At 45.8% G+C, this 24,314-nt stretch overlaps 2 protein-coding genes and 1 long non-coding RNA gene across 7 annotated transcripts; 2 read left to right on the top strand and 1 right to left on the bottom strand.

Moving 5' to 3' along the window:
• Positions 1 to 425: 425 nt before the first annotated feature.
• Positions 426 to 3,332, top strand: LOC136475801 (uncharacterized). 3 transcript variants are annotated; one of them, XR_010763292.1, is made up of 3 exons: positions 426 to 811; positions 2,010 to 2,422; positions 2,894 to 3,332. It is a non-coding gene; the product is annotated as an uncharacterized lncRNA (long non-coding RNA). The 3 variants fall into 3 exon arrangements; XR_010763291.1 differs by having other exon boundaries at positions 2,010 to 2,547; XR_010763293.1 differs by having other exon boundaries at positions 426 to 818; positions 2,010 to 2,547.
• Positions 3,333 to 4,070: 738 nt separating this feature from the next.
• LOC136475799 (urease accessory protein F-like) lies at positions 4,071 to 6,794 on the bottom strand. The gene is made up of 2 exons (XM_066473409.1): positions 6,599 to 6,794; positions 4,071 to 5,041 (listed from the first exon to the last, which is right to left on the bottom strand). Exon 2 carries the CDS (start codon positions 5,010 to 5,012, stop codon positions 4,233 to 4,235), a length of 780 nt encoding a protein of 259 aa, XP_066329506.1. The 5' UTR covers positions 5,013 to 5,041; positions 6,599 to 6,794; the 3' UTR covers positions 4,071 to 4,232.
• LOC136475797 (cullin-associated NEDD8-dissociated protein 1-like) lies at positions 5,965 to 23,392 on the top strand. 3 transcript variants are annotated; one of them, XM_066473405.1, is made up of 29 exons: positions 5,965 to 6,148; positions 8,144 to 8,228; positions 8,314 to 8,483; positions 8,948 to 9,155; positions 16,033 to 16,207; positions 16,337 to 16,466; positions 16,685 to 16,799; positions 16,877 to 17,034; positions 17,120 to 17,243; positions 17,410 to 17,460; positions 17,541 to 17,623; positions 17,822 to 17,906; positions 17,980 to 18,081; positions 18,185 to 18,283; positions 18,356 to 18,466; positions 18,558 to 18,641; positions 18,734 to 18,874; positions 19,161 to 19,253; positions 19,371 to 19,492; positions 19,575 to 19,737; positions 19,845 to 20,081; positions 20,660 to 20,908; positions 20,994 to 21,179; positions 21,263 to 21,409; positions 21,528 to 21,644; positions 21,782 to 21,950; positions 22,474 to 22,551; positions 22,633 to 22,771; positions 22,898 to 23,392. In XM_066473405.1, exons 2-29 carry the CDS (start codon positions 8,193 to 8,195, stop codon positions 22,992 to 22,994), a joined length of 3,669 nt encoding a protein of 1,222 aa, XP_066329502.1. In that variant the 5' UTR covers positions 5,965 to 6,148; positions 8,144 to 8,192; the 3' UTR covers positions 22,995 to 23,392. The 3 variants fall into 3 exon arrangements, with proteins under 3 accessions (XP_066329502.1, XP_066329503.1, XP_066329500.1); XM_066473406.1 differs by lacking the exon at positions 5,965 to 6,148 and adding an exon at positions 7,017 to 7,186 and having other exon boundaries at positions 16,042 to 16,207; XM_066473403.1 differs by lacking the exon at positions 5,965 to 6,148 and adding an exon at positions 7,017 to 7,186.
• The last annotated feature ends 922 nt before the right edge of the window (positions 23,393 to 24,314 follow it).

Here is a 24,314-nt window from a genome sequence, read left to right as displayed (position 1 = left end):
GGAGCTAACTGTTTACTCCAAGACGCAGAAGGTCCTCAGGGAGCGATTGCGACTGGCGAGGGTTACTCGCCTTACAGGTCTCCATGGAACAAGAAGTTGCTGCGCCGATCCACCGGCCACGGAGTCCCTCGAGTTCGAAGACGGGGGTTGACCATTGACGCCTCCAGTGGCGGAGCCAGGATTTACAGTCAGGGGAGCCGGCCGTCAGGAATTATACTTAGGGGGCCGGCTCGGTCTTTTTCATTACGATAATTTTATTATCTAGTTGTGTTTTGTATGATTATATTATCTAGAAGATATTAATAGGTATATATGACAAAAATTTTATATAATCTTCCTCTTAATATAAATAAAAAATATTAAATTATACTACTAATTTTTTTTTTTTTGTCAAACATTGGCCCCCCCCCCTGGCTCCGCCAGTGACGCCTCCCCGCGAGCCCGAGCGGCGGTGCCGCGGATCATCAGAGAGGAGAGAAGCAGGGAGACCTCCTAAAAGGCGCGATCCTACTCTGTAAGGTCCATAACACCTCACAGCCCATGTAGGCTCAATGGACCTCTGGGCTTCTGGCCCATTGTCCCACGTACCTTCCAAGGCTTCTCTTAAGCCGAGACCCCAGCCTCCCGAGTTCCCTAGGGCAGCCGAGCACACCGCCGCAGGCCTCCTCCCATCCCCGCTCCGCCGCACGCCGGTGCTGGATCCTCGCTGCCCCCGCCGCGCACACTCCGCCGAAGCCCCGCTCCACCGTCGCTCCGGTGGAGTGGGGATGAGCGGAGCGGAGATCCGTCCGCGCTTGCACTGATTTGTCAGGTATCTTGTGAGTAACCCTAGCTCGCTCGCCTGGATGGATGCCCTTGTGCTAGGAGGGTGTTCATCGCATTCTCCTACCAGTGGAATCTAAGTCTCGATTTGAGGGCTGCATGATGCCGTGCGGTACTAGTGCAGTTCAATCTAATCCATCTATGGTTCGATCAGGCGTTGTTCATCAGTGTGGGAGATCAGCATTAGTGGCTCCGCTCTATAGAATACGTTTTGGTACCCTAGATGCAGTTGTAGTTGACTTTCCATAAATTATTTTAGGGTGACCGAATCTGTTTTGTATTTGTTTCTCCTACAATTTAGTTGCATGTCCACTAGGAATTCTATCTACTCCCATATCGTAACATCAGACAGTGGACTGTTATGGATAAGGTTATCGCTTGCTTATTGCATGTTTTTTTGCCTATATTAATTTTTGTTGGTTACCCGCTGCCTATCTACAAAGTACAAACAACAAACAGACAAGTGTTCATTGTTCTGACCTTCTACGTTATGCATAAGTGTGGTTCTGTCCTTATTTTATGACATGCATACAACTTTTTTTCCTGTTTTGTTGGTTATATACTGTCTTTGATCCTCACGATTGTCCTTTATCCATTTTAGAGAGCATTTCTCATGCCTATGGACCCATTTAATTTGTAGCTAGCTTGTTTCGTTACATTGCTTTTGATCCTTGTGATGGCTTAGTTGGTCCATTATTTTAATTAGTGTAGCGCATAATACAATTGTTCATGAGGGCAGTTTGTTTCGTTACATTGCTTTTGATCCTTGTGATGGCTTAGCTGGTCCATTATTTTAATTAGTGTAGCACATAATACAATTGTTCATGAGGGCCACCTATTCTTGATGAACCCATGTGACACATATACTTCAATTTGAGGCTATTAGCTAGCAAGCTTCAATTTGAGGCTATTAGCTAGCAAGCATTTAATTTTGGGATAGTTTGTTTGATTCTCTAGTAAATGTGGTTATTTTATTGGAGGTTATCAACATGTTTAAACTATAGCTGCTTTTTAATTTCATTGATAGGGATGGTATGGGATTTGGAATTCATATTATTGGACATTATATTCATTGTTCTTAAAATGGGTGACATGAATATGAGTATTTTTAATACAAAATTTATGATTTGGAATTTGGAACTTTAACAAAAATCCAATGCCACACCTTTTTTTTTTTTTGCTAATAGATGGGTCGAGAATGGTGAATGGATGTACGGCTACTGTGTCAGCCAGCGGTTTTTGAACGGCGTCGACTCCTTTATCCAGGCGGCTAAAGCTTATGTCGCACGTCAGCCACGGGATAAAGGCTACGTGTCCTGCCCATGCAGGGACTGCAAGAATTTGAAGCTATTTTGCAACCTTGAGCTGATACAAACTCACTTGATTACCCGGGCTTTTGTGGAAGATTATAAGATATGGCATAAACACGGGGAAAAGGATGACAACGTAGCGAATGACCAAGGTGGCGATGATGAGAGCATCCAGACGAAGGAGGTGTCAAGATGGCACAAGTGGTTAATGAGCTAGGGGTGCCACGAGCTAGGGGTGCTGGTGGACAGGGATGGCAGGGTGTGCTCTTCACCTAGCCGGTGGGGGACAGGTAAAAATGTTATCTTTTTCACCTTTTTGCAGTGTATGGTGCATGTAGAATTGCAAAGGAACAATTTCATGACATGTATTCAGCTAATTGACGGATTGCAAGCATATAGAACATACAGTACAAAGGTATGAAACTCTTTTTGTGCCTCCGTGCATTTTTATGAAATATAGTGATAGCAAAAAGAGCATCGTTTTGCTTCCTGTGAAACATATTCGAGCTCCCAACTGATTACTTGATGTTCTGAATGGAAATGGGGTTTCCTCGATTAAAAAAAAAGGTTATTACATGATGCACAACAGTTGATTATCATCATTGGTACTTTACTCAATTTTGAAGATTTAGTTTCAGCATTCTAGTGTTGATGCTGTGATGCGGCACACATTCTAGTGATTTCTTACTGCATCAGTGCCATGGTTATTTCCTCGACCTCTATGCAATCCAAAATCTAATTGGATCAACTATGTCATTCAGGCGAACATTGTTCTTGGAGATAATTCAAAGGATTGGGTGCATGGAGAAGGATGAGAAGGGGCAAGATTACCCGAAGGGTGGCTGTGGGCTGTGGCGGGTTTGGTAAGGGAAACTTCTCATAGCTGTTCAAATCCATTGAAGATTTATGAGAAGCCCCTTAAAGCTAAGCAAGCTGCAGCAGCTCAGGGATCCTAGAACAGAGCTTGAAGACGAGCGATGGTTGTGGTACTTTGTATCATGGATCAAAAATAAAAAAGTGTGTTATTTGTAACACTTGACATGCAAATGTTTGTGTTGTATAATCGTTGAATGTGAAGAGACGATGCTATGATGGGTGTAATAGATGGTAGAGAGGGTATAACCCTAACATTAATGATGCATTATTTGTCTCTGTTGCACAAGTTTGGATGAAAATAACGAGGGTCAGTATGAGGCATAATGAATCTGTCCCTGGGATTCTTGCAATCACCTGATGCTATTTGTGTTTATGAGAAGGCAGTTGTCCATGACTTCTGCCGAGGTAATCCTGTGGCGAGAATACAACAAATTGCTCACTCATTTCAGTAACCGGAAAGAAGCAGAAGTAAAACAGAAATACAGAATATCTAGACATCTTGTTGGGTGTATCAGGCATTCATGTGTTCATCTTGAGTTCTGTGACCTAGAATAGCACAAAATGGACCTGGCAAGCCTGTCGTCTACTAGTAGCTCTATATATATGCATCAATATTAGGTAACAACTGCTATGCATCAGTATAGTATGCTGTAGATCTGTCCCGTAGATCTGATGCCAGTGTTTGTATACTATGCTGTAGATTATTATATGCATCAACATCAGACAACTACTTAAGCACAACTTTTTTTTTTTTTCCAGAATAGCCAAGACGAATTTCATTACTATTGTAACGAAAGTACAAAGTTGCACATGTAACCGAACAGAAAACAGAAGAACTACAAAAAGCAGAAAACGCCGATGAGACATATAACTTAAGCACAACTTAAAGTCCAACACTTCAAATCACTTAGATGGAAAGATCATAAATGCATATAATGTTTTGAATGCATGGTTGTAGTTGTAGTTAAAGGATTGTGCCTAAAAAAAATAATTAAAGAACTGCTCATCACGTCCTTGATAGAGGACATCACTCATCTGAAGCTTGTCACTCAATTGCCTTGCTAGCCATCAAACATTATGTATCATTGAAGATGTGTCATTCAGCGTAACTCAAAAGGTAGCAGAAATTTATCAGAGTAGCATCAAAGCATGACCGGAGCATCTAATATAGAATTGTGTGTATGCTCGAAGATTATACGAAGGTAGCACACCTTATCCTTATTCTCATGAGCAAAACAGCTTGGAGAACATGTAAGCATGGCAACCCTGCAATGCATCGAGCAGTGGGGCAGTCTGTGATGCTGCAGAGACATCACGGTCCCTCCATTTCTGCATCATCCTCTCGGCATCTGGTGCAACCTGGTGCTGCAGCACTGAAGCAGCCAGCGGTCCGATCAAATTGAGTCTAGTCGCGGCAGAGAACACATCCCTCATTGTCACAAACATGTAAGCCCGCTCCGCTGTTTCACCGTCGAATCCAACTAGCCCACATATCAACCCAAATATAGGCGCGTGGTGAAATGACACGCTCTTAGAACCAAGGAATGTCCGCCGGAGATCCTGCAGCGCTTGAATCTCAGTGAAGACAGACGCAGCCACCCTCAGCAGAGCTGAGCCTTGAGATGTGGATGCCTTCCTCGCAACCTCGTTCGTCAATGTAGCTTCCAGCAACTGATCCAGCTTGACCCATGCCGCTGCATCAGGGGACTTGCTAGCACAGTACACGAACGGAAGCAACAGGCTGCCAGTGTTGTCCAGAACCTGGATGACAAATGACTTCAAGTCTTCCTGGTTGTTCACCATGCGAGATTGCATAGCAGCTTCAAGGCCATAAGAATGTGCGAAACCACCGGTTGGGAGAATGGAGTCCAGAATCTGCCACTGGGTCCAATGCAAACTCGGATTCACGCCCGCTGCATTGGAAGGCACTTCCTCCATTTCACAATCCTCTGAGTGGAACAATCGTGATTTCTTCGAAACTGGGCTACCAGACTCCATTAGCATCAACAGAGTGGATGGAACAATATTCAGTACTGAAAAGGGCAAAATTGCAGTAAGATTAGGTTTTGATCACACAAGAAGAACACAATGTCCAGAAAACATTGGCGATTTACACGCAAGTATATACAAAGTATCTTGGCTCTAACGCTCCTCACATGGAACACATCTGCTATTGACTCATTCAATGATGAATGAAACCAGAAGCTACAGTTGAGGGGGTTCATGAACTCCTCACTTCAGAAGGTTCTGCTTGGAATGAACAGTTTAAAGGAAAAATTCCTCGTGGCTGATGCAAAGGCAATCCAGAAAATTCCACTTGGAAGCTTGGAGGATATGTGGGCATAGGGTGTGGAAAAAATGGCATATCGATTAATATCCCTCTCAATGCGAATGTTGGAACAGAATAAAACAAATACTGCAAATTCTTCAGCAAGTGAGGAAAATCCAGTTTGGAAAAAGATATGGATGCTAACAATCCCTCCTAAAGTGAAGTTTTTTTTTGGTGGTGGGTAATGCATAATTATGTGCCAGTGAAAGAAAATCTGATGGAAAGGCATATCAAAACTCAAGGTACATGTCCTGACTGTGGTGTTCAAGATGAAATTGTTTATCATGTTTTAATTATTGTACTTTTGCTACCATGTTTTGGCAGTCCTATGAACTGTATAATATTAAATTACCTAAATTGCATCCTGCTACATGGTGCTTTGATTTACTGGATAATTCATTGTCCTGCTCCAAACCGTGGACCAATTTTATGTGGAATGTGGGCAGATTGGGCAGCGCACAATGAAAGACGCCATGGGGAAACAAAAATGAATTTGATACAGGCCTGTAGGTGGGCGAAAGAATTATCTTCTGATCTAATCGTTTCCAGTGAATCTATGTCAGAAAAGAAGGACAATGCACAAATTATGAATTGGAAGCTACCTCCTGCCCGATTTGTGAAGATCAACGTGGATACTACTTTCAAGGCGGAAAGTCAGCAAGTTGCTACTGGGGTGGTTATTCGAGATGAAAATGGTCAGGTTCTAGCAGCCAAATGCAAATGGTATGGCTCGATCCCAAATATTCCCTCTGTTGAAGCCTATGCTGCACGTGATGGGGCTGTTTTGATGGATTTGCTGAATCAGCCGAAGGTAATGATGGAAACTGATAGTTTAGAGATGCAATCCTTGTGGAGAACTAATGATAATAACAAGTCGACTATCCTGCCTGTTCTAAATGAAATTCAAGAGCATATAGGGAGATGCATGGTTTTTGAATTATCGTATGTCAAGAGAGAGGCAAATATAGTAGCCCATGATCTTGCTAAGTTTGCCTCGATTTCATGTTTGAACGTACTCGGATGTACGAAACCCTTAAATGTATTCTCCAAAGTATTCAGCATGACTGTAATGTTGACGTTTAATATAGGCACAGAGCTCGCAGCTAAGCATTGCATCGAACACCCTGGGGTCATCAGTCATATAGCTATAATCCTGGGTACCAAGCCACCAACTTGATCAAGTATCTACCACAACTTTTCAAGAAAGACAGAACCTTTGGAACCATCTGAGCAAGAATTGGCGAGTACATGAGTTACTTACTTGCTTGCTTGGACAGAAATGCGTACTCCAAGACGCTGAAGGTCGCCAGGGAGCAGTTGCTAGGGCTAGCTCGGCTTACAGGTCTCCGGGCAACCAAGAAGTTGCGGCTAGAGAGTCCCCCGAAGTCGAAGATGGGGGTTGACCGTTGACGCCTCCCCGCGAGCGCGAGCGGCGGTGCCGCGGATCAGAGAGAGCCAGAGAGGACTCAAGAGAGTCAGAGACTCAGAGGAGAGAAGCGGGGAGACCTCTTCCGAGCACGCCAAAAAAAAGAAGGGCGGTCCAACTCCTAACTCCTTAAGGCCCATAACACCCAGCCTATGTAGGCTCAATAGACCTCTGGGCTGCTGGCCCATTGTCTCGTCTCATCACCTTCCAAGGCTCCTCTTAAGCCCAGACCCCAGGCTCCCGAGTTCCCTAGTGCAGCCGAGCACACCGCCGTCGGCCTCCTCCCATCCCCGCTCCGCCGCCCGCCGGTGCCGGATCCTCGCTGCACCCGCCGCGCCTCCCTCCGCCGAAGCCCCGCTCCACCGTCGCTCCGGTGGAGTGGAGTTGAGCGGAGCGGAGATCCGTCCGCTCGTCTGTTTTCGAGTGAGTAACCCTAGCTCGCTCGTCTGGATGGATGCCCTTGTGCTACGAGGGTGCTCATCGCATTCTCCTGTCATTGGAAGAAGTCTTGCTCCACACAGTTAGTTGTAGATTTGAGTGCTGCGTGATGCCGTGCGCTACTAGTGCAGTTCAATCTGATCCATCCATGGTTCGATCAGGTGTTGTTCATCAGTGTTGGAGATCAGCATTAGTGGCTCCGCTCCATATAATATGTTTTCGTACCATAGATGCAGTTACAGTTCACTAACCACAAATTATTTTAGGCGTTTTGTTGGCCCTCAACGTTCTGTTTGTTGCTCTGTGTTAGGTGACCGAATCAGTTAGGTTGTATTTGTTCCTCTTACAATTTAGTTGCGTGGCCACTAGGAATTCTATCTACTCCCATATAGTAACATCGGACAGTGTTATGTATAGCGTTATCACTTGCTTATTGCATATTTGTGCCTATATTAATTTTTGTTGTTTGCCTGTTGCCTATCTACAAACGCACAAGTGTCATTGTCTTGTTTATCTTTTACGTCATGCATAGTATATTTTCCTTTTTTTTGTGGCGTGTGCACACATTATAACTGTAGCTGCTTTATGTCATCGTAATAATAATTGAAATTTAAGTTGCCATTGTAATGATATTGTTTGTACAGGTAACAGTACTCCATTGTAAATTTGTAATGATACACAACTTTGAGCCATGAAGTGCATCCCTTTTTCTGTCTGCTGAGCATGACTCTGGAGTTAAATGATTGGTATCCTTGTTAATATTTCCTGCAGAAAAAAAATATTAGGTTCATATCATAAATAATCTCACCATTGTTTAATCTTTCCTGCCACTGCTAAGTGCTTTATGCATATACCAGCAATTGAAAACTCAACAATGCGGATCTGTTCGTTTAAACTGTCTGCTGTTAAACTAGTCTCATTACCTATTTTGTTTTCCTGCAGAACATTGTTGAATTCTCTGAAGTGTGTGCTCTGGTAAAGGCTTGCTAAAATGGCAAATTTAAACATAACCAACATCTTGGAGAAGGTAACCCCTGAACTAATTTGCAAGAAGTTGGGTTCCACTATGCATCCTTTTGACTTCTAAAGTACTTTGTTAAATGCCCGTACAGATGACAGGGAAAGATAAAGACTACAGATATATGGCAACATCAGATCTACTTAGTGAATTGAATAAAGAAAGCTTCAAAGCTGATCAAGACCTTGAGCCAAAGTTAACAATTACTGTTCTTCAACAACTCGAGGATGCTTCGGGAGATGTTTCTGGTTTAGCTGTTAAATGGTATGCTGCAGTTTTTAGTTTAAAATACCCTTAACCATAAATCCATCATATACCATCTCATACTATGACTTTGTTCCCGGCACTTCTTTTTAATTTTTGGGTCTATGTTCAAACAATCTTTTATAAAAATATGAATCCACATTTCTCAATGTTGTTGGTAATTGGGGTGCAAATTATGCATTTCTGAGATCTCCTGGCTGCCAGAATTTGGGAGCATGTTGATGTTGCTACTTTACTGTTCTGAATTGCTGTCAGTGGTGTATTAAGTTAGCCTTCTATTTTATAATGAGTAGACTTGCATTTGCTGGGTATAATGTATCACGTTGTCATGCCTTGGTAATTGCATTGTATGAGCACTTCAATGCGTGAGAATTTGTTATTTGTTGTTCTATTATGTTCTTTCCACAGTTCTTGCTTTCTGCATTTTGTGGTATTGGCAAACTCTTGTAATGTCGTCTTTGTAGCTTGGCTCCACTCATCAAGAAGGTTGGTGAGGACAGGGTTGTGGAGATGACCAATAAACTTTGTGATAAATTGATCAATGGAAAGGACCAGCATCGAGATACAGCTAGTATAGCCCTGAAGACAATCATTGCAGAAGTTACTACACCATCACTTGCTGAAAAGATTTTGCTTTCTCTTGCCCCACAACTCATCAAGGGTGTCAATACCGTAAGCTTTCTACTCGAGTGCCAAATATTCTACATTTTCAGGCCTGTATTTTTTCAGACCACTCAAAATGTTCACTGTGAAGCCTTTGATTTCAAAGCTTTCTAGTTATGAGTTGTAATGTTAAATTTTTCCTATCTCAGCTAAATGTTCTGTATGTATTGCAACAAAAATGAGCTGAGGTGTAGACCGTTTGTTTAGACAGGCATCATAAGCATATAAACATGTAGCTATGATGTTGAAGCTATTTAATTATCCAACAGCTAGCAATTTCAACCACCATTGTTAGCAGCACTGTTGACGTGCCTTTTCTTTTTTCTTATATAAATATAAAAAAAGTCATGTCCCTTCAGAACCTAAAGCATATAGGTTTTTCAGGCTGATTATCAAAGATAAACAGCTACAGAAACTTTTAAGTTCTCTAGATATTAAATTTTTGTCCACTACAATGGAGGTAATGTTAATGTGGTTACTAAAAGTATAATCAAGTTGGTTCTTTGAAGACAAGTATGATGCTGCTGTTTAGCAACAGAATCTTAGCTCAAAAAAGTGGCATTAGAATATGCTCACAGCTTAGCTAATTCATATGAGAATGTTTGAAGTTCATAGAATAATAGTAGGATTGAAGTTCTGCATAGTGTATGCGATTACTGGTGTATTTTGCCTCTTTCTTAATTTTTCTTGTTAGAGTACATTTGGAATGGAAGGGCGGGCCTGGTGCAAGCGGTAGAGTCTTACCGCCTGTGACCGAAAGGTCCCAAGTTCGAGTCGCGGTCTCGTCGCATTGCACAGGCGAGGGTAAGGCTTGCCACTGACACCCTTCCCCAGACCCCGCATAGAGCGGGAGCTCTTTGCACTGGGTACGCCCTTTTTAGAGTACATTTGGAATGGATGTATTGTATGATAGTTTCACCACCTATTGCGGCAAGTAAGAATGTATTTTGTACATTTCTTGATTGTACAGCACGTAAATGTTTTTGTTGTCGCATGGCTCAACGTGTAGTTAAATGTAACCCCTCATCTGTTTGATGGATAAGTCTGGCTGTTGTGGTCTTTGTGGGGCTGTTGTGGTCTTTGTGGGGCTGTTGTGGTCTTTGTGTTTTTAGGACAGCATAGGACAACATCTTAGACTAGAGGACAACATTTAGGACATCATCTTAGACTAGCATCTAGAGGACAACATCTTAGCATCTAGGACAGTATCTTAGACTAGCATCTTGGCATATGCTTGACTGGCTAGCAGCCTATAAATATGTATCCCCAACCCCTCGGGTTGGTATGGCATTGAGAAATAAACCAGAAAATTGTCCCAACTTCTAGTGTCATCCTCTCTCGATGAAAGTAAGAATTCTGCTACTTTCAAGAGTGAGAATTCAGCGACTAACAAGTGGTATCAGAGCCGTACTATCCTGTAGCCTAAGCATCTCCTGCTCATCTCCTCTCCCAGCCACACAACAGCCCCAGCTGCGAGCAGCAGCTCTGGCCGCTCCTGCTCACTCCTCCCCCGCGCAGACGACTGAAGCAGCCCTATCCCCACGCAGCAGCCCCTCGGTAACGCGTCATGTCCGCAGGGCAGTCTCAGCGCTCGGTCGCCTCGAGCACGCGGCGTCGGCAGGAGGCCGAACTTGCCGCGGTAGAGGAACGCGAGCGAGCGGCGGCAGAGACCGCTGCGGTGGCGGCGGCAAGGGTGTCGAGGTTGGCAGCGGCGGAGCTGGCAGCAGCCAGAGCAGAGGCAGAAGCGCGTGCGGTGGCGAATGCAGCTCGTGCGGCGGCAGCGGAGGTCGAGGCTCTGCGCGGCAGCATCGGCAGCTCCATTTCCGCTGACGACACCCGCCGACACGGACCTCGAGCTCCTAGAGAGAGAGGCGGCGCGAGCGCGGGCGGCGCAGTGGGCAGCCGCGCACGCCCACGAGCGTGGCGGCAGCCCAGACAGGCGCGGACGCGCTGGCGGCGCTCCTGGAGGAGGCGCGCACGGCGGTGGCGCTCCTGGGGCAGCCGCACATGCCCACGAGCGCGGCGGCAGCCCAAACAGGCGCGGACGCGCCGGTGGCGCTCCTGGAGGAGGCGCGCACGGCAACGGTGGCGGACGGGTCGATGGAGAGTGCGGCCTTCACAGGCAGCGTGGCTCTCTCTCCCCGGATCGGTACCGACGGGTCGATGGAGAACGCGGCCTTCACAGGCAGCGTGGCTCTCTCTCCCCGGATCGGTACCGTGGTTACCACGAGCTCCAGGCTGTTGTCAGGGACGTCAGTCCCGGCGGTGGGTGGCCTACCCTCACCAAGACCAACTACGTCGAGTGGGCTGCGGTGATGAGGGTAAAGCTCCAGGTGCGGCACATGTGGGAGGCAGTCCGATACGGCGACGTCGACTACGACCTAGATCGACGGGCGCTGGATGCCCTCATCGCTGCAGTCCCGCCCGAGATGCAGTTCTCGCTTACCAACAAGCGGACTGCCAAGGAGGCTTGGGACGCCATCGCTGCGGCACGCATCGGCAGCGACCGCGCCCGCAAGTCCACACTGCAGGCACTTCGCAAGGAGTGGGAGAACCTGGCCTTCAAGCCAGGTGAGGACGTTGATGACTTTGCTCTCCGTCTCAACACTCTATTGCAGAAGATGGTGCAGTTCGGCGATGACACCTACGGCGAGGAGAGAGCTGTCGAAAAGCTCTTTCGCTGCGTCCCCGAGAAGTACAAGCAGATGGCTCGCTCGATCGAGTCCCTGCTGGATCTCTCCACGATGTCGATCGAGGAGGCGATAGGTCGCCTCAAGGTCGTCGACAGCGATGAGCCACAGTCTCTCTCGGGGCCCATCACCACTGGCGGGAAGCTCCTTCTCACTCGGGAGCAGTGGCTTGCCAGCCAAGGTGATCGGAAGAAGGGGGAGCCTTCTTCCGCGACAGGCGGCCGCAAGCGTGGCAAGCCACGCAAGGCGCGCAGAGACGCCCAGGCCGGGGCGCGAGGACGTGCCGAGGGTGATGCCCGCGGAGGCGCCCAGGGCGGCGCCGCCGGCAGGCACAAGCCGGCACGAGACGGCGCCTGCCGCAACTGCGGCCAGCTCGGCCATTGGGCCAAGGACTGCCGACAGTCACGACGCGGCCAGGCCCACGTCGCACAGGCGGAGGAGGAGCCGGCTCTGTTCATGGCACATGCAAGCATTGAGCTACCTCCAGCGGCACCGGCCGCAGCGGCTCTCCTCCACCTCGACGAGCCAAAAGCACACGCCCTCCTCGGCGACAGCTCCGGCAACGACAAGACTGACGGGTGGTGCCTCGACACCGGCGCCACCCATCACATGACCGGTCGACGGGAGTTCTTCACCGAGCTTGACTCTAGCGTCCGAGGCTCCGTCAAGTTTGGGGATGCCTCCGGCGTGGAGATCAAGGGCGTCGGCTCCGTCATCTTCACCACCGTGTCTGGTGAGCACAGGCTGCTCACCGGAGTCTACTACATCCCCGCGTTGAGGAACTCCATCATCAGCTTGGGACAGCTAGATGAGAACGGTTCGCGCGTGGTGGTTGAAGACGGAGTCATGAGGATTTGGGATCGTCGTCGTCGCCTTCTTGCCAAGGTATCCAGAAGCGCAAATCGACTCTACGTCCTTAACGTGCAGGTGGCACAACCCCTCTGTCTCGCTGCTAGTCGGGACGACGAGGCGTGGCAGTGGCACGAGCGTTTCGGGCACCTTCACTTTGAGGCCCTGAAGCGGCTCAGTGCCACGGAGATGGTGCGAGGCCTGCCGTGCCTCGACCATGTGGAGCAGCTCTGCGACGTCTGCGTGTTGACGAAGCAGAGGTGACTCCCCTTTCCACAGCGGGCTAGCTTTCGAGCCAAGGAGAGGCTCGAGCTTGTGCACGGGGACTTGTGTGGCCCGGTGACACCGGCCACACCGGGAGGACGACGCTACTTCCTGCTGCTCGTCGACGACCTCTCCCGCTACATGTGGGTGATGGTCCTCGGCAGCAAGGGAGAGGCTGCGGACGCCATCAGGCGCGCGCAGGCTGCTGCGGAGGCGGAGTGCGGCCGCAAGCTGCGCGTGCTGCGCACCGACAACGGCGGCGAATTCACGGCGGCTGAATTCGCGTCGTACTGCGCTGACGAGGGCATTCAGCGCCACTACTCCTGCGCCGTACAGCCCACAGCAGAACGGCGTCGTCGAGCGGCGCAACCAGACGGTTGTGGGGATGGCTCGGGCCCTCCTCAAGCAGAGGGGGATGCCGGCTGTCTTCTGGGGAGAGGCGGTGGTGACGGCCGTCTACATCCTCAACCGCTCGCCTACCAAGGCGCTCGACGGCAGGACGCCGTACGAGGCTTGGCATGGGCACAAGCCGGCGGTCTCCCACTTGCGGGTCTTCGGCTGCCTCGCGTTCGCCAAGGAGCTTGGCCACATCAACAAGCTCGACGACAGGAGCACTCCGGGAGTGTTCATCGGCTACGCGGAGGGCTCGAAGGCCTACCGCATCCTCGACCCGAAGACACAGCGTGTGCGCACGGCGCGTGACGTTGTGTTCGACGAAGGGCGAGGATGGGCGTGGGACAAGGCGGTGGACGACGGCTCGGCTCCGACGTACGACGACTTCACTGTCGAGTACGTCCACTTCGAGGGAGCTGGGGGAGTAGGCGGCTCTTCTTCGGCGAGCGCGTCTACCCCAGTCCCCGAGCCTCCACCGACCCCGGCGCCTGCTACTCCGACAGCACCACGCTCTCCAGCCAGGACCTCGGCTGCGATGAGTTCTTCGCCGGCTCCACCACAGCCGGCAACGCCACGCACTCCAGCACCGACAGGCACCACTCCGGGCACGTCTACTCCACCACCAGCTCGTGTCGAGCACGGCCCGGTTGAGCTCGCTACTCCGCTCTCTCACGACGAGGAGCGCGTCGACGCGTACCACGACGGCGAGCCGTTGCGGTACCAGTACGATGGAGAACCTTCTCGGCGACCAGCCGGTGCCGGGACCGGTGCCTCACGACCTGGAGGCGCAGTTGCACCTTGCGTGTGACGACGGCGAGCCTCGGTCGTTTGCAGAGGCCGAGAGACACGCGGCATGGCGCGCCGCGATGCAGTTGGAGATGGATGCGGTTGAGAAGAACCGCACCTGGGAGCTTGCTGACCTTCCTCGTGGTCACCGCGCGATCACCCTTAAGTGGGTGTACAAGCTGAAGAGGGATGAAGCCGGTGCCATCGTCAAGCACAAGGCTCGCTTGGTGGCACGAGGTTTCGTGCAGCAGGAGGGGGTCGACTTCGACGACGCCTTTGCTCCCGTGGCACGGATGGAGTCCGTGCGACTCCTCCTTGCGCTAGCTGCCCAGGAGGGCTGGCGTGTTCATCACATGGACGTCAAGTCGGCGTTCCTTAACGGCGACTTGAAGGAGGAGGTCTACGTGCACCAGCCGCCGGGATTTGCGATCCCCTGGCAAGGAGGGCAAGGTGCTCCGCCTGCGCAAGGCCCTCTATGGCTTGCGGCAGGCACCGAGGGCGTGGAATGCCAAGTTGGATTCCACGCTAAAGGGGATGGGCTTCGAGCAAAGCCCGCACTGAGGCGGCCATCTACCGACGGGGCAGTGGAGGTAATGCTCTGCTGGTGGGTGTCTACGTCGACGACTTGGTGATCACCGGCACCAAGGATGCGGAGGTGGCGGCATTCAAGGAAGAGATGAAGGCCACCTTCCAGATGAGTGACCTGGGGCCTCTCTCCTTCTACCTGGGAATAAAGGTGCACCAGGATGACTCCGGGATCACGCTTTGACAGACCGCCTACGCCAAGCGCGTCGTTGAGCTAGCTGGGCTCACCGACTGCAACCCAGCTCTCACTCCGATGGAGGAGAGGCTGAAGCTGAGCCGCGACAGCACGACGGAGGAGGTGGACGCTACGCAGTACCGGCGTCTAGTGGGGAGCCTTCGCTACCTCGCCCACACACGGCCGGACCTGGCATTCTCCGTCGGCTACGTTAGTCGGTTCATGCAGCGACCGACAACGGAGCACCAGCAGGCTGTGAAGAGGATCATCCGCTACATTGCGGGGACTCTCGACCACGGCCTCTACTACCCTAGGTGCCCTGGGGCGGCACACTTCGTCGGGTACAGCGACAGCGACCACGCCGGCGACATCGACACCAGCAAGAGCACGAGCGGGATCCTCTTCTTCCTCGGCAAGTGCCTCGTTAGCTGGCAGTCGGTCAAGCAGCAGGTGGTGGCCCTGTCCAGCTGCGAGGCCGAGTACATAGCGGCCTCCACCGCTTCGACTCAGGCGCTCTGGCTCGCTCGACTGCTTGGTGATCTCCTCGGCAGAGACACTAGAGCGGTGGAGCTCAGGGTGGACAGCAAGTCTGCTCTGGCCCTGGCAAAGAACCCCGTCTTCCATGAACGCAGCAAGCATATCCGGGTGAGGTACCACTTCATCCGAGGCTGTCTTGAGGAAGGGAGCATCAAGGCGAGCTACATCAACACCAAGGATCAGCTTGCGGACCTGCTCACCTAGCCCCTTAGGAGGATCAAGTTCCTTGAGCTCTGCTCCAGGACCGGGATGGTTCAACTTTCCCACAAGACGTCGCACAAGACTTAGGGGGAGAATGATGGATAAGTCTGGCTGTTGTGGTCTTTGTGGAGCTGTTGTGGTCTTTGTGTTTTTAGGACAGCATCTTAGACTAGAGGACAACATCTAGGACATCATCTTAGACTAGCATCTAGAGGACATCATCTTATACTAGCATCTTGGTATATGTTTGGCTGGCTAGCAGCCTATAAATATGTATCCCCAACCCCTCGGGTTGGTATGGCATTGAGAAATAAACCAGGAAATTTTCCCAACTCCTAGTGTCATCCTCTCTCGATGAGAGTAAGAATTCTGCTACTTCCAAGAGTGAGAATTCAGCGACTAACAGTGTTGGCAGGCAAAAGGTGCTGAAATTAAATGCGAATGTCTTGATATATTGGCGGATGTGCTTCATAGATTTGGCAACTTGATCACAAAAGATCATGAGTATATGCTCACTGCACTTCTATCCCAATTGGGTTCCAACCAAGCAAGCGTCAGAAAGAAGTCTATTTCTTGCATTGGTAAGTCAACACACATTTGATTTATTTGTACTTATTGTGCTTTTCATAGTCTTGCAAATGTTTTCTAGATCTTATGATCTCATAAACATATCTAGGTATTTATAACCACAAATTGTCTCTGTTTTGTAGCATCGCTTGCTCCAAGTTTATCAGATGATTTGTTAGCGAAGGCAACTTTGCAAGTTGTCCAGTTGCTGAAAAATAGAGGTGCAAAATCTGAAATTACCCGAACAAATATCCAGATGATTGGTTCTCTAAGGTACTTGTTTATCTCAAAATTTTGGAGGCTAGCCACCATTAGTAATTGTAAGGGATATGTGAGTTAAAAAAAATTATATGTTTTTTTCTGGATAACTTTGAATGTGCTTTACGTTAGCAGTAAATGTTTTGTTTGCTTCCACTGTGGGTTGAGATTACAAAGTTATCGAATCTTGTCTGATACTGAGGCTTCCTAACATTATGTGTTCTGACATGCAGTCGTTCTGTGGGGTACCGGTTTGGGCCACACCTTGCTGAAACTGTTCCTCTGCTTATAAGCTATTGTACAAGTGCATCTGAAAATGATGAAGAGCTTCGTGAATACAGCTTGCAGGTGTGAATCTGTTTTGTTTTAACATTTGTTTTGTATGTGTGTTCTTTGAATTAGCTCTAACTCTTTCTGTCATATAGGCTCTTGAGAGCTTTATGCTCAGGTGCCCAAGGGATATATCCCCATATTGTGAGGGCATTCTGAATCTTGCTTTGGAATATGTGAGCTATGATCCTAATTTCACTGATAGCATGGATGAGGATACTGATGAGGAAGGGCAGGAAGAGGATGATGACGAGTACGTCACTATTATGCTTACAGGGATTTCCTACACATTAATTTGCTCAGTTCATGTAATTAAAACTTTTAACATTTTGTCCCAGTGAGAGTGCAAATGAGTACACAGATGATGAGGATGCAAGCTGGAAAGTCCGTAGGGCATCAGCAAAGTGCCTATCTGCAATTATAGTGTCTCGTCCTGAAATGTTGTCAAAGATGTATCTAGAGGTTTGTTGACATCAATAATTATATCTATGGCATATTGTTTTCAATGTTTTTGAGACGACGTTTACTAATAAATGCAACAAAGATGAGTCTAATAATTTGTCTTCAATACTTGTTAAGGAAATACCATTCTGTGATTTTTTTGAAATATATATTTCGTTCTGTGCAGGCTTGTCCAAAGTTAATTGAACGATTTCGGGAAAGAGAGGAGAATGTAAAGGTAAATACATGACTAAATTTGTATATAAAACTTTAGTTGCCTTGATTTCTTAATCTTATGAAGCTTCTATCTGATTCTAGATGGATATCTTCAACACCTTCATTGAGCTCTTACGCCAAACTGGTAATGTAACGAAAGGACAAGGCGACATTGATGAGTCCAGGTGAGGCTCATCGAACTTTAGTTAGAAAAACTGGTGCCATGTTTGTTCTTACTATAACGTGGAAATCTGGTCCCCTATACTGGGCACTAGATATGAATGTATATGTTGCCTTTGTTGCTATGCTTAGCAGAAAAGGTCTGCATTTAGATTGCATGTTCTGGCTCCTGTCCCCATGCATCATTCTGTTTTGCTTTGCAGTCCTCGATGGTTGCTGAAGCAAGAGGTGCCAAAAGTCGTCAAGTCTATCAACAGGCAGTTACGTGAAAAATCAATCAAGACAAAGGTTAGTCTTTCAGTTATCCACCAACTCATGGTTCTGGAACTGTAAGTCTGATTATATTCCCAACATTTTCCAGGTTGGGGCATTTTCAGTACTGAAGGAGCTTGTGGTTGTATTACCAGACTGTCTTGCTGATCATTTTAGATCACTCGTTCCTGGGATTGAGAAGGCTTTGAATGTTAGTAGTGACTTTCACCCCCTATTTTTTTTGAATAAAAACTTTCAGCCCCTAATAAACTTGTTGTGAAACCATTTTTTTTAACTTATTGTCAATTTGACAGGACAAGTCTTCTACCTCCAACCTGAAGATCGAAGCCCTTGTATTTACAAGGCTTGTTATGGCTTCACATTCGCCATCTGTGTTTCATCCATACATCAAGGTACAGTCTATTAGTGTTCAGTAGAATTTAAAGACCGTTGGAGTGGCTGCTGATTGCAAATCAAATTTCCAGGCACTTTCTGCCCCTATACTATCTGCTATCGGAGATAGATATTATAAAGTCACTGCTGAGGCTTTGCGGGTGTGCGGAGAGCTAGTCCGTGTCCTTCGCCCAAATCTCGAGGTCATATTGTATTCCTTGTCTTGCGGACATGAAGTACCCTGTTATCTTATTTTTATTTTATTTTATTTATTTTTGTTGTTTTGTGGTGCAGACAAGCTCAGTCGATTTCAGGCCATACATTGGTCCAATCTATAAAGCTATACTGGGGCGTTTGGCTAATCAAGATCAGGATCAGGTTTGGCGAAATTCTCTTCTGTCTTCTCCCTACTCCCTCTCTTGTGTGCTTCCGGGTGCACTCATTTATTATGCAAATTTATGTTCTCCCAGGAGGTAAAAGAATGCGCCATATCTTGCATGAGTCTGGTGGTCTCTACTTTTGGTGACGGTCTTCAAAGAGAATTACCAGCATGCCTTCCCATACTCGTCGATAGGATGGGTAATGAAATTACAAGACTTACAGCTGTCAAGGTAAGTTTTTGACTGCTTGCAGTGTGATACCAATACTTAATTTTGAGATTTAACATCGTGCAATGCTTGTTTATGGCATGTTTTATGTTAAAGCACAAATGCTGAAACACTTGATTAAGGATATCTAATATTGAATACTTTAATCATACATATTGCTATCTGCTTATGCATGGGAATATGTTGTCTATTTTTTATTTGTTCCTTATTTTCATGAACCATCTCAATGACCTAATGTTATTTTCATGATGCTATTCTGCTGTGGTACCTAAAATGTTTCACTTTACAGGCATTTTCAGTTATTGCGAATTCACCTCTTCGTATTGATCTCTCGTGTGTCCTGGATCATGTTGTTTCTGAGCTCACAGCTTTCCTTCGTAAGGTACTTGCATAGTTGCATGGATCTTTGCTGCCTTCATTTGATTTTTATTTTCTCTGAAAAGCATTAGCTTGGGTAGCAAAGTGATAAAGCCTTCATTATTTCTCTCTTATGTAACAGGCCAACAGAGCTCTTAGGCAGGCAACATTGGGAACTCTAAATTCTTTGGTTATCACATATGGTGGTCAGATTGGCTCTTCTTCATATGAGACGATAATCGCGGAACTTTCAACCCTCATAAGGTTTTTCCTTGCATTATTCTTCTTCCTTTTGCATATGCCCTGCCATGACTACTGATGCTGACTTGTATTTTATTTGTGATAGTGACATGGATTTGCATATGACCGCTCTTGCATTGGAACTTTGTTGCACAATAATGGTTGACAGAAAATCCATTAAAAATGTTGGTTTAGCTGTGAGAAATAAGGTTTTGCCTCAGGCCCTTGTTTTGATCAGGAGTGCCCTCTTGCAAGGGCAGGCACTACAGGTATCCTCCCCCCCCCCCCCCCCCCCCCCCCCCCCCCCCCCGCCCCTGGATCTGAACACTTGATTTCTTAGGTGGCTACTAACATGTGATGGTTAATATTGTTACAGGCTCTTCAGAGGTTTTTTGCGTCACTTGTTCAATCTGCAAATACTAGCTTTGATGCTTTGTTGAATTCCCTTATTTCTGCTGCGAAGCCATCACAGTCCGGTAGTCTTGCCAAGCAAGCACTGTCTTCTATTGCTAAGTGTGTTGCTGTTCTATGCTTAGCAGCTGGTGACCAGAAGTGTGCATCTACAATTGAAATGCTTAAAGGCATTTTGAAAGATGACAGCACTACTAACTCTGTAAGTCTTGCCCCCATGATAGAGGATATATTTCTTGTTCAGTAGGTTTACTCATTTTCATCCATGTCATGTCGCTACCCTTGGGTGTAATCTAATCAGTGTTTTAAAAGTGATTCATGGGCATTTTTATCTAGGTGGGTGGTGGGCCTTACACTAGGCAATTGTTAATTCAGATAGTACATGATCTTGATTCTAGATATTGTTTCGATTTTGAAATTTCCTGTGATGCTTATTGCCTCTGTGACGAATATTACATGATCCATTCGTTTCTGGAAGGTCAATTAAAAACTCTGTAATTGAATTTATAGCTTGTTATTGGCTTATGATCTGTTGTATGTTAATCATACACCTTTCTATGGTTATTATTGGGTAATCCATAAAAACTTTGGTAGTATGCATTAGCCTTGACGATTATAGTGAATTGTTTAGCCTTTACGATTATAGTGAACTGTTAACACCTGCTATTGATTGTTTAGCCATGATAGGCTTCACCAAACTTTGATTGCTATTAGGATGATTGGTTTGTGTATGTAAATAAGAATATCTCATCTGTTAAGTGTGTATTATCTTCATCTCAGGCTAAACAACATATGGCCTTGTTATGTCTGGGAGAAATTGGGAGGAGGAAGGACCTCAGCAATCATGTTCAAATTGAGAACATTGTCATTGAATCATTTCAATCACCTTTTGAGGAGATTAAGTCCGCAGCATCCTATGCACTTGGAAACATTGCTGTTGGCAACCTCTCCAAGTATTTACCATTTATTTTGGATCAGATTGACAATCAACAGAAGAAGCAATATCTGTTGCTCCATTCACTTAAAGAGGTTGATTTCTATTTGAACTTTGGTTGTAAAATGCATTCCTAATCTAACTGTTGCCTAAAACTTGCTCGTACTAAAAAACTGTCAGGTAATCGTGCGGCAATCTGTTGATCATACTGGCCAGAGTGAGCTCCAGGATTCAAACATTGAGAAGATATTGGCATTGCTCTTCAATCACTGTGAAAGTGAGGAGGAGGGAGTTCGGAATGTTGTTGCAGAGTGTTTAGGAAAAATTGCTTTAATTGAACCAAAAAAATTAGTCCCTGCTTTGAAGGTGTGACATGGCTAACCAGCAAAAGCTATTCTTCACTTTGCAGTTATTTTGCTTTGACGGCCTAATGGAATCTCTCTTTGTAGGTACGCACGTCTAGCCCAGCAGCAAATACGAGAGCTACAGTTGCCATTGCTATAAAATATTCAATTGTTGAACGAACTGAGAAAATAGATGAAATCATGTACTCTGAGATATCTACTTTCCTGATGTTGATTAAAGACAGCGATAGGGTAATGACACACTTGTTTACATAATTAATTATTTTTCATTTTTTGTTATACTGAATGATAGTGACAAGATGTGGAGCTCACAGTAGCATTTTTTTCCCCCTTTCGTTTGCATTCACAGCATGTGAGAAGAGCAGCAGTTCTGGCTTTGAGCACAGCAGCGCACAACAAGCCAAATTTGATTAAAGGTCTTCTTCCAGAGTTATTACCTCTTCTATATGACCAAACTGTTATTAAGGTATTGTTTCTTGTATCTTAATTATATCGTTTCAGATATTTGAGCTCTCTTAACCGAGGAAGTTGCATTATAATAAAATCAATGTAGTTGCACTATATCTTATCCATCCTGGAAGTGATGATGTCCTTTCTTTGCAGCAAGAGTTGATTAGGACAGTTGATCTTGGGCCTTTCAAGCATGTTGTTGATGATGGTCTTGAACTCAGGAAAGCTGCCTTTGAATGCGTGGACACTTTATTGGACAGTTGTCTTGATCAAGTGAATCCATCGTCCTTCATTGTACCTTTCCTCTTGTCTGGCTTAGGTGGTAAGTACGTTTTATTCGCTTACATGTCCATAACTGCAATTGGGATGAAGCCAACTAGTCCTGGAAAATGGCAAGACTTATCAAATGTGATACCATTGGTAGTCTATTAGACTTTTGAATGGTGAATTCGCTTATCATTTATCTTTTCAGCGTTATACTTAGCTGTTATCAAATTTACCTGTTTCCTCTTCATGGTATATAAACTTTCCTAGTATCTATGAATTGCAAAATTTTAATTTAAATAATACAGTGTATTACTTTCCTGTCCTGTTAGGCTGTTACCACTGGTGAGTGTTGACCTGTTATATTGAGACCTTAGAATAATATTTTTCCTTTATGATATTATTACAGTGCTGTCTCTCCTAGCTATATTACAACCATGTGATATACCTGCATCAGCATATTAATCATTTATCACTATTTCTTCAATGAACTTATTTTACTACCACCTTCTTTAAAATCTGTACTGCATGGCTCTAATTTGTTTGTCAACATGAATGATTCTTTACTATGCTTTCTGCAGATCATTATGATGTAAAAATGCCTTGCCATTTGATTCTCTCAAAGCTAGCAGACAAGTGCCCTTCTGCCGTTCTTGCTGGTTTGTTCTAATCAAGAACCTTTTAAGTGACATTGCAAATGTTGCAGATTTTGTTCTGATATTGCAGCTTTGCCATTTCAGTTTTGGACTCCATAGTTGAACCTATTGAGAAAACTATAAGTCACAAACCGAAGGGGGATGCAGTGAAGCAGGAGGTCGATCGGAATGAAGACATGATTCGTAGCGCTCTTAGGGCCATTTCTTCTTTAAGCCGCATAAGGCAAAGCTTGATTCGATCCTGTCATTCTATCTTTACCCTTACCCTTTATTGCTTGATTTTTTGACAAGATTCCAACCCTTGACCATCTTACTTTTTATTTTGTCCTCTGAATTATTTTGTATGCAGTGGCAGCGACTACAGTATACGGTTCAAGAATCTGATGAACAAGATAACGACCACTCCTGCACTTGCTGAGAAGTACAACTCGGTGCGCAGTGAATAAGATCTGGATTTTGTACATGGTAGATGAAAGGTTAAACCCAGAGTGGCACGTGCTCGTCAATCCTGGCTTGCTTCTTCCCGTAAATGTTTCGCCCTGGGATAGTCCGGATGCCCTCAGCTGAGGTTCTATACATTCTGTTGCCGCTTCCCTGCTTGATTGCGAGGGTGAGCCAGTACTCTGATGGGTGGCTGGTTTTTGACTTGTATCTGTACAAAATATGTTGGTAATTCAGTAGAATTGATGGGATTTAGACATTTACTTGGTTGTTTTATCTTGCTAGAGTTTCAGTTCAGCTGAGGGGTGATGCTAAGCCTGCATTTAGCTGTTCTATCTTTAGTCGGGCTAGGCATAACTGTTCGTCGGTGACATCTGGTTGCAGTCTTTGCTCCGCACGGTTATACTTTATTAATGTAGTTCTCGGTTTTGCTGCGTTGCCTTGTAGGCACGGTTCACGGTTCAGCTGAGTGGCGCGGCTCACCCCGACAAATTTTTTCCTTGTAAAAAATAACGTCAAGTTTTGCATGTCCGCACTCGTTTGGTACACGGAGTCTGTTGATGCTTGACGGTAGCCTTCGGATCGCGGGTAACAGCTCTTACCATAAATCCCTCGAAACAAGATCCAAAGTGAATATATTTAAATAAAATTTTATTAACGAACATTTATCTTAAGACAATACAACATTATTAAGTAGAGACGATGTTCTAGTTTCATAGAACAATGTTCCGTCTTTAACAGAAAAATATTCTCACGTTTAGAAGAATAATATTCTAATTTAGGTTCACGATAATATGACATATAAAATAAAAAAATAATCACATAACATAAGTAAATAATAATAAAATCTAGAGCAAAGCATAAGAAAAAACGTAATATAGAAAAAATTAAAAAATATCACAGAGGATACTTTTCAAACATTCTAAGATATACTATAGAATATCACATGTATACTAAGTGAACAACATTAAATACACCATAGAACATCACTAAATATATTGTATAACATTGCATATATATTATTACGTGAATATCACTAAATACATCGTCAGAACATCACATGTATACTGTGTGAACATAAAAAAAACATCATAGAACATCACATGCATACTACGAGAACATCACATGTATATGACGCGAACATCGCAAAATACACCATAGAACATCACCAAATATATTATAGAACATCGCATATGTATTACGTGAACATTCCTAAATACATCATAGAACATCACATGTATACTGTGTGAACATGAAAAAATATTATAGAACATCACATGTATACTACGAGAACATCACATGTATAGGATGCGAACATCGTAAGA

This window comes from Miscanthus floridulus, chromosome 8 (genome assembly GCF_019320115.1).
Source record: "Miscanthus floridulus cultivar M001 chromosome 8, ASM1932011v1, whole genome shotgun sequence".
Taxonomy (NCBI): Eukaryota; Viridiplantae; Streptophyta; class Magnoliopsida; order Poales; family Poaceae; genus Miscanthus; species Miscanthus floridulus.
The sequence above is the reverse complement of the archived record's forward strand: the minus strand, read 5'-3'. Positions and strand labels throughout refer to the sequence as shown.